This window comes from Euwallacea fornicatus, chromosome 3 (assembly GCF_040115645.1).
Source record: "Euwallacea fornicatus isolate EFF26 chromosome 3, ASM4011564v1, whole genome shotgun sequence".
Classification (NCBI taxonomy): domain Eukaryota; kingdom Metazoa; phylum Arthropoda; class Insecta; order Coleoptera; family Curculionidae; genus Euwallacea; species Euwallacea fornicatus.
The window spans coordinates 2,617,455-2,633,568 of record NC_089543.1 but is presented as its reverse complement, the minus strand read 5'-3'; the positions used below and the strand labels follow the sequence as shown (position 1 = coordinate 2,633,568).

The following is a 16,114-nucleotide window of genomic DNA, read 5'->3' as shown; positions in this document are numbered from 1 at the left end:
ATGTTTTACTTTAATTGGCATCACCACTATGCAGCTGTTGGTTTTGTTAGGTTCTCGTACGACTCTGAAAAATTAAGTGTTTAACATCACCTATCTGTCCACATTCACATAATTCATTGTTTTTGATACTTATGTTAACGACATGTTTGATGTTAGCAGTGTGCAGATCTCATATGGAATAGGTTTCTGACTTTAAAGTATTTGCATGAGATATAAATATGTTTGTTTAAATGACGATTTTTTGTAGATATGTTTTTATTTTGTTATTATCCTCATATGTAATAAGTTATCCCGGGGATTCAGAAGACAAAACAGAAACCACAATTGATTTAAAAAACCTAATTTTTGCATTAAAAAATAGAGTTATCATTTAATAGATAATGAAAATGCCAATTACAAAGTCTTATTATTTTTTATTTTACTTGATAAACTTAACTTGCAAAATTTCGTATTTTTGCACAACTCTATCACAGGTTAATTGACTCTATCCATCTTCAGGCTTTCAAAATTTTAATAGTTCCTATCGATTAGAAACCCTGTACGCAAAGTTGTATTTTTAAATTCGAATTATATTCTATTTATTGAACTTGCCTACCACCTATACCCAAACATTGGTTTTCAAGGTTGAAATCCGTGGGTTATTTGGGAAATAAAATGCGATAGGTAGTGGGGACTGTCTTCCAATTTATGGTTTTGTATGTCTTTGTTACGAATTGCAATCTTTACGTTAATACCCTTATGTAACATCTCATTTATCACTGTTTTTTCCTTTACTACCAAGTTGAATACAAATCCTGACTTAAATAAGAATGAGTGTTCGCCTTTTTCAATCGATGGTCAAGAATTCATCATCACCTTCGTTACAAAGTTTTATATAAAACTGTCCTGTGTAGGTCTCTTGAACCTTTCAACAGTTTTCTACGTAAGTATTTATTTAATTTAAACTTTTACGTGACAAATTTGAGGATTTTCCACTAGTTGAACACCATCCTGCCTGGGTTTTAAAAGACCTTTGGTTTAATAAAACTATCAATACAATTCACAATAATTTTTTTATAGAGCAAGTGGCAGATTAAATACACAATGTTAGTAATCTATTATCCTTTTGATTTACATTGTTTTAAATAGGGTTTGGATTTAGACTAAAAATATGTCATGATGTGTGTTTATCAATGAAGCATACAAACTGTGTTTTTTAGTTACATTGCTTCGGGTTAAGAATGCTTAACAAAGGAAAAGGCACACAATACTTCGGAATCTAATCCTTCACAGGTCCCATCTCATCCCGCTATGATAGTGGTTAATTTGTTTACAAAAACATCCTAATTACAAAGGGACATTTTTCTAACTAGTATATAAAATATATTACAAACATGCAATAGGTCGCATATAGCTTATTATTTTATACAAGAAGGAGCATTTCAACGGATGGTTTTGAACGTAATTTGAGCTTTATAACAACTACTATGACGGAAATTATGGAGCTATGAAAGTATTTCACGTAGTCGAAATTGTGCAAATTATTTTCACTTTATGTACGTATTACAAGGTCTGGATACAATTTATTGCAATTTTTAATTAACCTAAAATATTCTTATGAGAGAGGACTGAAAAGAAAAGAAAATAATATCAGTCTCTTCCTGTTTAGTTTCAAATTTCTAGCCACTTTCAGTAAACCAATTCATAAGATTTTAAATTGGTTCAACTTCAGCTTATGAAACGATTCAATAAGCTCTGACATTCTAACCCTGTAAATATATTGCGTACATCTTCCCTTTAAACGGGCCATTAAAGAAGCGTAATGGAAATTAATATATCTCTGTAAATATACACAATTAGCACAAGTTAACTAGACATTAGGTGAATATAACCCTCATGCAAACATCAATTGCATTTTTGAATTCGTGTTTTGCAGATTTGTTTCGAGGAAAAAGCCACCCAGTAAACTTTAAAATTTCGCTCAGGTGTTATGCTCATTCGTAATGGGTCTTTCACAGAGCGTGAATTTTATCCTATGTTATTCATATAACACGAATAACTCATTAATCATATCAGTATAGAATCTGCTATAACCATTCTCCGTAGAATAATTTGTCAATATGTTCTTTTAACATTCCTGTCATATGTTGTTCTTATTCCAGTAATAATATATTATATATTCAAATATTCAAAATAGTTAAAAGAGAAATAATGAAACTTGAAGGGGTTCGATTAATTTCTGGCCTAGACTAATAGCGCCTGCTATGTACTCTCCGGTTTGGCAAATTTAGAACCTTGAGCTTGGACTTGAGAGTCTGGACGATGGCTCACATGATACACCAACCATTAGCATTCCCGGATGGTATAATATATAGGATGGAACACGACGGATTGGCTTATGTGAAATAAGTTAATTTGTGATATAAATAATATTTAAGATATTATCAATTTCTTCAGATTATTATGAAAGAGTAATTGTAAAAAGTTGGAATGGCAACGCTGATGATGAAACCTAAACAAATTAGAGTATATTGTTCTAAAATCATGCGAATGCATATCTTTCAAACACCTAATATTCATATGATAATATGTCTATAATACGTATTATCACATGAAAAACATGTTTAAGGAATGTAAAAGTATACATCGGTAACGCATAGAGCACAATGTATTGGGTTGAATGTAGGTTTGGAATATCTGATGTCAAATACCGGATAATGTTTACTGGGCAGCGGTTACAGGGTTTTAATCTTTATTTCTTGTATTATACTATTTTTGAGGCTTATTGAGCAAAACATTGTTTCCCCATGAATTTGCAAAATTAATAAATTTACAGAGATAAATACCTTAAAACAACTACCACCGCATATCTACGGATGACATTCGAGCTCATTCGTTTTACTGTTATCTGCTTATACAATGACTATCGGGACTATCTTTTGCTAAACATTTAAAAAATAATATTTCTTTGCAGCCTTGTTCATTTTATGCCCTTAGGCGATTACATTTTTTAATATGTGAAAGAGGAGTAGGTATAGAAAGATACATCTGTTATTCCTATAATAAATAATTGAATTTAACTACTGAGTAATATAGTGCCACCGGGTCGTTTTATAAATTAATTGAGAATTGTATTATGAGTACTGGTTTTAATCGGTTTACGTATACTCAGAAGCAAATAAACATCCTAATGGCACCAAATAAGCACATATCTGAAAGAACCTTGCAGCAGATTGTATTAGGAACATACGTAACCTCATTATTAACATAACTTGAGAAGAAACGAAGATTTAATGAAAAGGCGCTGACTAGAACTCTTCTATTTCTTGGAAGAAGAAACACCAATAAACTCAACAACTATACGTAGTTATGACAGTATTATACTGAGATTAAGATTATGGAATGCTTAAATAAGTTTCGATGAAGGTTAGATTTATTTATAAATGGGAATAAAATATTCTTCTAAGCCAACCAACAGTCTTTGGTATTTTCTTCACATTCACAGTAAATACGCGACGAAGCAGAAGATATGATCTATCATGAAAAGCTTTTAACAATTTGGTAGCTTCTTCATTCGTAAATAATGAACCGAAATAAATTAAAACCTGATGAAGTATTTTTTGCCGACATACGAAAATACACTGAAACTACCAAATTGCCGTTTTATGGTGCAATGTGCAAGTTTTGCTCGTATTGTCTTCAGTCTGATAAAACTTATACTAATAATAAAAATATATATCGATCTGCGCCTCAAACGTGGTGTAAGTAACTCAAGTACAATTCCCGACGATCTGTTAATTATCATCTACAAGTAGGCACTTTCAAACCTTTTCAAACCAAATTGAATTAAATGTAAACCGGATTCTCTTGGCCGGTCAATAAACGGAACATGGAAGTTGGCATTGTCTTCATTAAAATCTAAAAATTAGTTGTATTGCTGGAATCCAAAACATGCAAAGCTTCCTAACTTACTTCTCCTACAGACGTCGCTAATAAATTTACAATTTTTTCATGTGGAACTGCAACAACGCTCTGATTGTTGATTTCTATGATCCTATGACCGACACGAACACCCCCTCGCTCGGCTATGCCACCTCGTAGCAAACTGCATATCTAGAATGCCTGTTTGCTTCATCTTTCTTCAAAAGTGGAGAAAGGGATACATACCACACCGTTTTGTACGCTAAATCCTAACTGATATTTCGTGTCAGGTCTCTTGATCTTTACCTCAACTACTGGTGCGCAAGGAACTACAGTTAATTTGACTACGGTTTGATTCTTAGAATTCTTGATATAGTTTTGACATGTTGATAATGGAAGTCCTACGAGGCTGACACCGTTTATTGCGATGATTTGATCACCTATAATATTCATGTCGATGAAGGTTTAGCTGAAATGACTACTGAAACATGCTACCTATATTGAGTTGACCGCATCTTGCGGCTGCGCCAGCTGGAGCTAAATTTGCTATTACAACTGTAGGGAGCATGGATCCCCATCCAGATTCCACTATTACAACTCCTAATATTTCCCCTTTTGCTTTAGGAACAACCACCTAACGAGATACTCTTATATGAAAAATTATTTTAGGCTTAACTAAACAAACCTCTTTCTGCATTTCTTTTTTAGCAAACATTTGCAATTCGTCCCCAAATATTTCCTGAGAATTAAGAACCTCTTGATAGTCCATTTCTTTAACAAAACTATGATCTTCAATTCCATTGGCTTTCAAAAATTCCATATATGCAACCTATATGATTAATTCGCATTAAATTAGTAATATTGTTATATGAATTAGCAACAGTACCTGGAAAGCTTGGCCAATTGACTGTGCTATAAACTGAGCTTCCTCACTCTCAAAAACATGGCAAATCATCTTTGGGGTTCTATTGATCTTTGGAGCGTCATCCACCTCGTGAGGAATAAACCTCCTTCTAGCCATTAAGACAACTAAGTCTCCGATATCAGCAATGTACGAAATTGTCCTCAGAGCGTGATCCATCATAATTTCTTTCAAGTCAGTATTCAAAACCTTTAAAATATCATGAGTTATACAAGTATTTGATTTAAATTTGTTCAGATTTTACCATAATCTTTTCAGTCGAGATAAATAAATCGACCTCAGTACTAGGTTGAGTTTCCCCATCCGGAGCCTAAAATGAACATATAAGGTAATGAAATTATTGTCTCACTGAAGAGATTTTTTTTGTTATCTTACCAAAGCCTATATTAATCCATTCCAAAGCGGCAATGAAAGAGAAAATTTGTAGTTAGTAAACTGATTTTACCACTGTCACGTTAGGGGAAAAAAAAGATATAGAGATCCACTAAGCTGCAGCTAAAACCTTGCAGCAAAAAACAACCGCCCACTTAGCACAACACTAAATAATGTAACTGCGACGATGAGCCAATGAAATATTTCTCAAAATAATTTGGTTCTCATTGTCGCATAATACACCGTATTGAAATTAGAGCAACCATCATAGACAGACCTTAATTTTAGTAACGGCAACTTCGACCATATTTTTCTTGAATTTTTTTCGACGTTTTCTACCCCCTTCCTCGTCGACTTCAACAGAACCCAGGAAAAGCAACCGAAACACTGTGCTCGATGCTCCACCACCGCCGAATGGGTTCTCATTGAAAAACGGTGATGGATCATCTATAGACAAATATTTTCTGTATTGTGGCTTTTACGTCGTGTTTATCACATTACAATAACTAGAATCAGAAAACGAGTGGATTTTGATTGGAGTTTGATTGGAATTACAAGTCAAATTACAGACAGAAACTCCGACTCACATAGTAATGCGTTTTATCAAGGCACAAATTGCAATTGCTGTCTGTTCAAATTGACCACAATAATACTTTAATGCATAAGATTTTTCCACCACAAATGCTTACCATGAATAGGTAATGGTTGTATGGAGTGAATCACGGGATTGTCAATGTTCAGTTCCGAATTGGCGAGAATTGAACTGGATTGAATTTCACCCTCAACATGTCCAGTGTCTGGACAATTAAATGTCACAAATTGAGGTTGGTATGGCAGAATCGCTTGGTTGGGTGCCTCCTAAAATGTGTGCCCTATATCTTTTAAATTTCCGAAAATGTTTTGAAAAAACCTTTCGTCTTCAAATCAATCTGAGTCTTAAAAAATATATTCACAAGCACGTTTATTGGCGTGAGATGCTAACTGTATATTATTCGTAAATACCCCATGCACTTCTATAAAAATATGAAGTACTTACTAAGAGAAAAGCTGAAAACTACAACATTAATGGGGGAGTGCTGTACAGTCAAAATGGTACAAAACATTCAAGTAGTGCGAAAAATTTATAGAAAAGTGCTTTATTTTTCGTATTTAAGGATTTTCTAGAGAATGAGTAGGCGGAACAATGAAGAACAAAGGCACTTGGATAAGGTAGCATATCACAAAAAGGCAACCAACCAAAAATGCTCAATAAGCGTGCATTTAAGGTGTTACAGAGTAGAGAGGAAATATGGAAGTATGATTCTAATAGATGTTTTTGTGTCTATATGTTTGAGTGTCTCATAGTGCATCAATAAAAAAAAACTTATAAATAAGACACTGCATTGAGTCAGTAATAAATTATCGATTAAACGAAGCATCGAAATTTCCGGGAGCAAATTCATTTGAGGTTTTCTTTATTTAATCAAACTTTGCCTTCTAATATAAAAGGTAAATTTCAATTCAGGTCTCTCTTCCTCGCGAGTTACCTCATTTTCACTATTTGAAAATATAATTTTCCCAATTTTGTTTAACATGTTAATACCAAAGGGCATTAAAGGTAAGGTTGGAAGTGGATATTTCCAACTTTACTCTGCATTTAAGGTTCTGTTTTGGTCGTGGAGGGGGGCAAACTTACGTACACACACACAGTTTTAGAATTTTCCATAAATGCATTTAAAAACACCACATTTATAACACCGAGATTGCCAATTTTTAAAATATATGGTTAACATGCTGCTATAGTAATATAGTAATGTAACGCACATCTGAGCTTTCAATAGTTTTAGTTACTATGAAAACTGAGAAGAAAGGTCAGACCTGCACAACTCTAGCGGTTATTGAGGGGTTAAGATAATCTTTTTTACACATTTATACTAAGGAGGGTTTCGCAAAATTTTATTGGCCCCGGATTTGAAAAAAATTATATGGAATTTAATAGCCTCCCAGTCATGCCTATATACAACTATTCCTCTTTGCGCTAATTCCTTCTATAAAAACCAGTCAACGATTTGAAAATAAATCGATTAAGTATACCTTTATACGGGAAACTGCCTCTTCAGCTTGCATCATCCTTGTAGTTTTTGTGGGTTGTCCTTCGCATACCAGCTGAGTCGAGCCCAAATACCGAGCTCGAAACAGAACACCCTCTATAAGAACTGAACGTTGAAGCGCGTCTGAAACAATTAATACTTCATTTCATGAAGGTCTAGACTAATGAACATATTGCTACAAGACATTTGAAATCGCGTTTGTAGAAGGAAATCGGTTGCAGCAAGATAAGATTTTGATATGAAAGTGATTTTCTGTACTAAGAAAATAGACACATGTGAATGTTTTTTGTGTGTGTCTATTAGAGAATGTTGGTTTGAGATTACTGTGTGACCAGTGATATTAAGATGTTAAATTTGTGTAATGTGTTATATTTAAATGAAACTGGTCTTGAATTTCGACTTACCGCGATTTTCCAAACGCAAGTGCAAAAGAGAATTACTTTAATTAAACTATAAAATAAAATTCTAAACAGCTTACCTTCTTTACTTCTTCCCTTCTTCTTGTCTTTATCCTGAAATCAAACAAGAACTTTCACATACATTTAAAGCACAAGATTTTAGGTGTATTTTCACATACAAAGCGTCTGTTATCGGTATTGTGAAAATTAGTAACAATATAATCAATATCTTTCAGACATAAATAATAACCAAAAATTAGAATATATTTCTGGTTGGTGGACCTCCACAGATTTTTAAGCAATTATGATATAGTCCCTTATAACATAGGTATGTATGCATATACAAATTTACAGATATACGGTAAAAATATTGGGAATTGGAAGTTTGATAAGTCGCCTTCTAGAAACAATAATCCGATATATTTACATCTTCTAGTCGTGTGATAATCTTTCATTAACACTTTTGAAATTTATTCTCCGCTAAACTCACCGGTTATCAGTCACAAATATCATATCGGTAACTAAGGAGTCGCCTCAAATTTAATTTATTTTCAAATTATATCACTACAAATAAAATTATAAAAATAAAAATAAGTATCCCTCATGCACCAAGTGCTCGTTCTAGATTAATTAATAGGAACAATTCTCAAGCTCAATGCTACAGTGCCCCAATTTCTTGTAGTATGAACTTTTTGTAGTAGAACAAGCAAAGGAAATACATTCCGAACGTTATCCTTGTTCACTATTAAACATAAATCGCTGCTAAATTCATGCAAAAATACAAGCAGAGAGTCGATAAAAGATAGAGGGAATCATCAAGACAAACAATCAGCTCAGTTATAATGTTTAGTGTGTTAGTAATATTTTGTAGAAAGCCCAAATTGCTAACCATAAGACTATGTCTGGCCTTTTCACTGAAAGTTTTAACTAAAACAAATTTGCAAAATGCAGAAGGCATCGTTTCTAGAACTGTCAGTGAAAACACGCTTGATTTATGTACATGCCATTTTCACACCTTTTTAGTTTTATTCGAAGACACCGATCCCTTTTGACTTTGAGGTGATTGGCTTTTGTCAGACGCGGCCGAAGGAGATGGAGGTGGGGAGTTTTGTATATCAGAGGACGGGACTAATGGAATCGAGCTTTCGTCAAGGGAACTGAGCAATTGTTTCGGGTTGGCATGGCCGATTTGTGGCATTATTGTTCGACTTTTAGGTTTTCTCCAATCCTGGCAATATAAATAATATTAAATCTAAAAATCATGATTAAAAACTATTGTTTTTATATGCTAAAAGTAACTTTAAACTAAACGAAACTGTGTTTGATTTATTTATTTGGTCAGACGATGATATTTTATATTTGGTGTCAAACTAAGATTTGGTAGTGCCATTACGAATTTGGCAAATTCGGTGACATTATAAAAAAAACATTCTTCCACCAAAAAAACCCTAAAAAATGCCACACAACGAAGAACATACATTAATGGATTGTATATTGATTCAAACATTAATTATGTTGTACTACAGTGGGACACAGGACAGTAAACACCATAAAGAGAAACAAAGTAAATACATTTCGCAAGATGAAAACACTCCATGCATTGCTTTTATTGCATATATTTAAGCATATTTTAGGTTCAAACTTTGATATAAGATTAAGGAAAAAATATCTAAAATGTGACACAATTGATAAATTATATATGAATTTTGATAATGGTATCAAAGAGACATAGGGGAGAAACAATTATAGGCCCATTCCTCTATGACTTTGTGTACTTCTATGATATTTCAATATGCTGTACTAGCACGAGCCAAATATACCACAGATCCACATAAACACGTATTTACAGGATGTTATATCGATTCGGTCATGCCTAGAGTGGTCTATATCTCTTACGGTTTATAAAGTCTTCACACGTTTCGGCGAATTTGTAACACCCTGTATATCAACTAACAAAATACCTTATATTTTAGTCGTCTAAGCCAAAGTTAAGCAAATTTTTTAAAATAATATCAGCCAGACTTACGCATCCATTTCGTAAAATACAAATTTCAATAGTAAAATTTGTGTTTAAGGCTTCTAGTATCGCTTTATTGTAAATATACTTTTTCTAGTAATATGTCCTAACACCAACAGCTAACACCAATTTAAATTTCAAACGCAAGGTAAAATGAAAGAAAATAAACTGTAACCTTATGAAGAATAAAACATTGTAGAATACTATAGTAAGGAAATATGTGAATAGAAATTAAACTCACCTTCTCATCATAAAATCCCTGATCATCTGTTCTTTGTTGGCCCAAAAGCCTATCTGTCTCCAAATCTGTGTCATTTTCTTCTGAAAGCAATATAAGCTTGAATAACAAAAATTCTGTTACTAAGTTCTATTTACATTACTTCACGCAAACTGAAACAATCCATCTAATAAAATTAAATGATGTGTAAGCGTTCGAAACAATATTAATTACAAATTACTCACCGTCGTCTGGGCCGCTATTGACGCCTTTTCGCTCTGAATCGGCGCTTGTGGTTGAAAGCCCTCTTTGCCTAAAATGGCTGAAAAAACGCGGGTCTGTTTAAAAAAAAGTTCAGAAACATTTGGTCACATAACTTTCGCGTCATGCTGATAGGCTCAGAAATCTAATTATCGTTAGTTTATAAATCAACCTTCTGTACTTGCTTAAACAATAAAGATTTTACCACTTAAACACCTGTATCTTTGACTAGAAAAGAACCTGTGGATATATTTCAGGAAACACACAATGCTGTTCCTTATAATATTCAACTAACAAAGCACTTGCCTATTCATTTTTAGTCACGATTAGACAATGAACTAAGTTTCTGACAAACATTCTCTGTTGTTTTATAAATTTGATGTTGTTAGAAATTTTATTGCTAACAACTAAAAGAAGTAAGGTCTACTTCCAACACCGCAACATTCTTCAAAAATAGTAAGAAATAAGACTACTTAACAAATTAGTTAAGATATGAAGCCATAAATGTTAACGGGAAAAAGATAACTTTCCTAGTAACAACAAATGTTTTCAAACAGTCGGATAGATTAAGGCATTCGAATTTAAGAGCCTTGCCTGAAGGTATCATTGAACTGAATGGTTGGTGATTTTTATTTCTGAAGAATTTTTCAGATTCCAAATATGTTTTTTATTATGTTACCAAACTAGCTGCTTTCTAATCACCTTTGTATCTACTGCCTTTCTATAATTCCAATGACGTAATTTTTATTTGAATCATGGAATAATTTTATAAAGGATTTATATTTGCCTATAAAAACGATACCGGAACATGGCGGAAATACGACGTTGCGAAGATATTTTGTTTCTTAAATACATTTTACTATGTTTTTCATTACTAAATACCTATGAATCATTTCAATAGATATTCACTTTTCTTCAAAAACAATTGAAAAATACAGATCACCTTACCTTGGAACCCATACAGGACTTGTACCATTCTCCTCGCATTCCTCGCCTGGATGTCTCTGCAAGGGGAGGGTTTTAGTTCTTTGAAGTGTCAATCTAATATCTTTTATAGCTGCCTCAACATCGTTAGTCTTTTCCGCTCCAGCTATCATACGATGGGGTGCGGGGGCTGGCGGGGGTGGAGTTTTCTCTGATTAAAGCAATTCCGATAAGTTAAACAATGTATGAAAAGCCATAAAACTTATTACCTATAGAGTCAGTCTGTGAAAGCGTCAGAGGTTCGTCGAAACTATTTACACAGTTGCTTATGTCTGTGGGTGATTTAGGAATACTTTCTGATTGGGGTGATACTCCGTTTTCGCTGGGTTTAGTTGATGGCTTAACTTTACCAACACCTAGGATTGAAAAAGTTATAAATAAAAGTATTGAAAAAGCAAAGTTCTATCACCTTGATTAATTTCTCTTTCAATTTCGGTGATTTGCCTTTTCATAAGCATAACAGTTGGGTTATTGTTGTCAGTGTCGCTGGCATGACCCGACGATAAACCATCCTCTAATACAGGCATGCTCGAATACAGCCTCAGCGTATCGCCAGGTACTGTTAAGTCTGTATTTGATCCTAAAATAAACTCCCCTTTATTTTACAGTTTTCTAGTTGGAGTTATGACTTGCCCAAAAGACCTCCTGAAGGCGCCAAATCATTCTCCATGAGCATTAATGAAACTTCACTATCTAAATCCCCACAATTTGAGTCACAGTCAGTAGTTTCAGGAGAAAGAGTGAAATTACGACTATGACCAACTTGCAAACCGACCTCGGTTTCACCCAAATCACCACTAGAACCCGTACCGATTGAAAGATCAAGAAAATTGTTTTCATGCTCTTGAAAATCATTATCCTGTAAGAAAATGAAGATTATTGTATACTGGCGTATTTTGGTTGGTAATCATGCCTCAAACTTATTTTTAAGATGGTATGAAACTCGAAAAACTAAAACATTTTAACTTCATAATTCAAAGTAATTTTAAATAATTTTTTTAAATAAGTCATAGAGAATTTAAGCTACAATATAAAATTATTTCGTGCAACTGATCAATTTGGACTGATCCGCCAAAAAATTTTATGAGGAATGCTTGAAACTTATCCCGCTGATAATGCGATAATCCTACCTGCAAGGGAGCATTGGATAACGTAAAACATTTCGCAGGTGAATCAATTCGCATGCAAAAATCGGGTTCACTGCCGAGACCTTTAGCTAATCTTTTTCCTACATATGAATTTCCAGATTCACTTGCCTGTCTTCTTAACTCGTATTCTAAATCCTGAAATTCGCTTCCAAGTCTATTCTCTTCTTCGGGGGGACATTTAAAAAATTCTTCCAAAACCTTTCTGGTTTCTGAGAATTCATATAAATAATCGAATGTCGTATTTGTCGATGGTGGAGAACTATTTCGTTTCTGCTTTAAATATAAGTTGAAGTTTATGAATTAAACAAGAAATACCAAATTTAAGTGGGAAACTCCACGTAAAGAAAAACATGCAAAAAACACTTCTACTAGAAAATCCTTTGCGGAAGAAAATTGCGAAATAAACAATAAAGGAAAATAAAATAAATAATTCAGCAACTTTGGACTCAATACTAAGAAGATCAAATCAAATGAACCAAAAATGTATAACACAAAACCAAATAAAAATATTTGCTTCCAAACAATATAAAAACAAAAAGTACTTACATTATAAGAATTATTTTCAATATTGTGCTCCCTTTCACTTGGACTAGGACTAGTTACAATTCTTTGAGGAAATCCAGGTCTTGGAGGATACACACTTGGGGAAGCAAGTAAACTCTGTGCACTAGGCAACTGCATGTGGGAATTATTAGTCCCCGTTTGTCTTGGCCCATACCTTTTAGGAGAGCCTTCATACACGGCTATTGGCAAATTACCAATTACCTAAAAAATTTGACTTCAAGTAATTAACACTGGACACTTTAATCGCAATAATCACCTTAGTTACTTTATCATTGTCAATGCTATTTGAATCATATGTATGAGTGGCAGTGAAATCACTTTGATCTGATTTAAGATGTTCATGCTGCTTTTCATTATCGCTATTCCAATTATCACCTATATCATCAAACACTACAACATCTTCAGAATAGGGCATGTTTGTAGGACTTGGTTGCTGATCAGACGAGCTTTGAGATTCCTGACCATGCGTCATAAGACGCACTTCAGATGAGAATACCGTTTCTGTATACTCACGAGGATTCGCAACCTAATGAAATTGAAATGCAAAAGATAATATGATTAGAGCTATTAAAAAATAAACCTTTTTGGCTTCATTATTTTTTCCACGTAATTCCCATACTCCTTGTTGCTTCATTGATAATCTTTGTGTTTTCTTTTCTCCATCCTCACCTAAATATTGACTACTTCTAGACTTTCTTACAGCTTTTGTTCTACTTTGAGAGTACAATTCTCTACCACCTGCTATTTCAATTATCCTTAAAAATTTATTATATCTTGAAAATAACTTATTAATTGGCTATGAGACAAACTTTAGTTAATTGAAGATTTAAACATGGTAGTACCTAGAGTCTCTTAATTTATAAGTGCCACTAGATGACTTGTGCTCTGATATACAATCATCATCTGGGGAGTATCTTGGAGAGTTATTGTCTCTACTAATTTTACAGGAACTATCTGCTATCCATCTGTAATATTAAGAAGAACTATTGGAATTTACATCATAGTCCTAATAAGCAAGCATTATTTGAAGAACTATTTTTAATATACAGTGTACAAAAAGCTTAAAAAAATTATAACTGAAAAGTTTAAACCTGAAAAACCTGGAACCAAAAAGTAAACAGCCCCTATTGTAAATATGCATTTGATTAATAACTAACAAATTAATATTTATTCTTCCAGAAACATCAAGCAAGACAGAGTAACATGTTTGGTTTTGAATATGGTATTTTATTGCAATTTCCATAAGATGAACATAATTTGAATAATTTAATCCCATTTTGTATGGATAAGGCCTAGCACTCTCGACCCCAGGCACATATAGTTAATATGAAAATATGTGATAATTTTTTTATTATAGAGTTAGCATACAAAGTATTTCAAATATAATATGTATATATCAGCCTGAGCATAATTTGCAACATATGAAGTGGCCTAGAAGTGCATTATGAACGACCGTTTATAATTTCCTTGTTTTCAGAAGCTATTTTGTTTTAATTGCCTCATAGCTATATTCATGAAGTTTCCAAATAGTTGGAGTTTTTTTTTTAATAGAAATAATAACAAAATCATGTAAAACAAAAGTGTCCAAAAAGGCCTGTCCTAATTTGGTCCTAACTTTCATAAAATTTCACATAATAGAAATTTATGCGTACAATTTTGAAAGAAATGAACTGAGTCTTTTTCAGGCCTTACCTATCATTTTCATCATGGGCATTCATTACAGTGCAAGTGCTTGTAGATGTATTGTCAATACAATCATATTCCTTCGACGAAGCAAGAATGGGATTTAAATTAATATCACTCCTGGGCCTGCACTTAGGGAACAATTTACTAATTTGCTCAGTATTTTCACTCACATCAATATTATCCAGGGGCAGAGTCAGGCTGGTCATCTCTAATTATATAGTTCCCATGGTAAAAGCTGCATTTCAACATTCAGTTAGAACTTAAAGCGAACTTTTTGTAGCTGCATTTAAGCTATGTAATTAGCAATCTTGTGTTATTAATGGAAATTTATTAGCAACTTTCGAGTTTGAAAAAAATGAGGAAAGTTGAAAATAGGGGTAAAATGTTTTGTTTTGCTTTAAACGTCACAGTCGACATGTGTTTGACAGTAATCAGTAATGACAATCGAGTGATTCATCGCCAGAAAATTTTAACAAAACTTTATACTGCATTGTAAATAAAATTGTTGCAAGCGCCTAATGTACACAGAATGTTTTATCTAGTTAAATAATAAAATTAATGTAACGCCCTGTATTTAATGCATGTTTTGGCCTTTTTATTGATTAATAACTTTTTAAATTCAAATTTAACTCCAACTCATAATTGATAATAAACGTATATGATGTGAGTTTAATTAAATTAATAAATTTATCATCAGCAACATCATTTAAGAAAAAAACCTATTTAGATTCACAAATAATAAATTTTAATATGTATGTACTGGTATGTATATAAGACACTATGAAATGATAATATGCTATCCCAGTAATACAATGAGGATGCTGGTAAATTTAAAGCGTGCAATTTTAACTATAAGCACATAACAAAATAACACACTTATTAAGAAGTAGCAACATACCATTTGAAGGATTGATATATTTCTCTTCTTATTGTAATTTTCGTCGTTTACTTGATATGGTTAGTAAAAGCACGTAAACCAACAAGTACATTATTAGACGCAAATCAATATTCATATGTGGAGCCGAAAAGTGGTGAAGTAATGAGGGTTCCTATTGCGTTTCACTACCTATATGAATACCGTTAAACGAAGGTACGACAAAGGAAGTACGTGTCTAGTTCATTGAATTTCGTTCTAACTTTTCAAACACAAACCAATCTACAATGTGAAAACTATACGTACGAGCCATGTCCACCCAAAATCAATATTCCGATAGAAAAGAGATGAGAAAAAAATCATAAAACCAAATGTATCGACGGCGCAATAGTCGGAGACACCCGTGGCAATTACGGCTTTAGATTATATTAGAACGACCGACCTAAATAACATAAGAAGAAATTGTTTCTAAAATCGAGGCGAATTTTAAAAAAGAGACGCCATGCGTCGATTTTCGCGACGCCGCAATATACCGTTTGACGTACAAAATTTCCCCCTTATAAACGCATGCTTAGCAGTGGCGTACGCAAAATCCGATAACTGCTCTTTGGACCTTTTTGATGTCCACGGCGCCGCATGGCGTATCGCACTACAAAGCAGCCATCATTCAATCAAACAATT

General features: G+C 33.3%; 1 protein-coding gene across 15 annotated transcripts; it reads right to left on the bottom strand.

The window, feature by feature from the left end:
• Positions 1-1,033: 1,033 nt before the first annotated feature.
• Positions 1,034-15,964, bottom strand: LOC136350765 (amyloid-beta A4 precursor protein-binding family A member 2-like). Of its 15 annotated transcripts, XM_066302820.1 has the most exons (24): positions 15,740-15,964; positions 15,458-15,625; positions 14,566-14,794; positions 13,716-13,838; positions 13,454-13,628; positions 13,130-13,399; positions 12,856-13,074; positions 12,292-12,582; positions 11,795-12,020; positions 11,571-11,741; positions 11,371-11,517; positions 11,126-11,312; positions 10,162-10,238; positions 9,941-10,020; positions 8,698-8,910; positions 7,763-7,796; positions 7,268-7,407; positions 5,067-5,132; positions 4,787-5,011; positions 4,586-4,729; positions 4,396-4,534; positions 4,147-4,340; positions 3,952-4,092; positions 1,034-3,897 (listed from the first exon to the last, which is right to left on the bottom strand). In XM_066302820.1, the coding sequence occupies exons 3-24, from the start codon at positions 14,763-14,765 to the stop codon at positions 3,826-3,828; spliced, it is 3,534 nt and encodes a 1,177-aa protein (XP_066158917.1). In that variant the 5' UTR covers positions 14,766-14,794; positions 15,458-15,625; positions 15,740-15,964; the 3' UTR covers positions 1,034-3,825. The 15 variants fall into 15 exon arrangements, 13 of the variants coding, with proteins under 13 accessions (XP_066158917.1, XP_066158914.1, XP_066158920.1 ...); XM_066302817.1 differs by having other exon boundaries at positions 15,458-15,964; XM_066302823.1 differs by having other exon boundaries at positions 7,268-7,389; positions 15,458-15,964.
• Between the last annotated feature and the right edge of the window lie 150 nt (positions 15,965-16,114).

Bases quoted from the DNA above. Each gene is read 5' to 3' on its own strand.
- LOC136350765 (XM_066302817.1), bottom strand. From the start codon at position 14,765: ATGACCAGCCTGACTCTGCCCCTGGATAATATTGATGTGAGTGAAAAT. The intron at 13,839-14,565 runs GTAAGGCCTGAA...TTAATATTACAG, and splicing joins GCCCATGATGAAAATGATAG to ATGGATAGCAGATAGTTCCT. The intron at 13,075-13,129 runs GTGATTATTGCG...CAAATTTTTTAG, and splicing joins ACAATGATAAAGTAACTAAG to GTAATTGGTAATTTGCCAAT.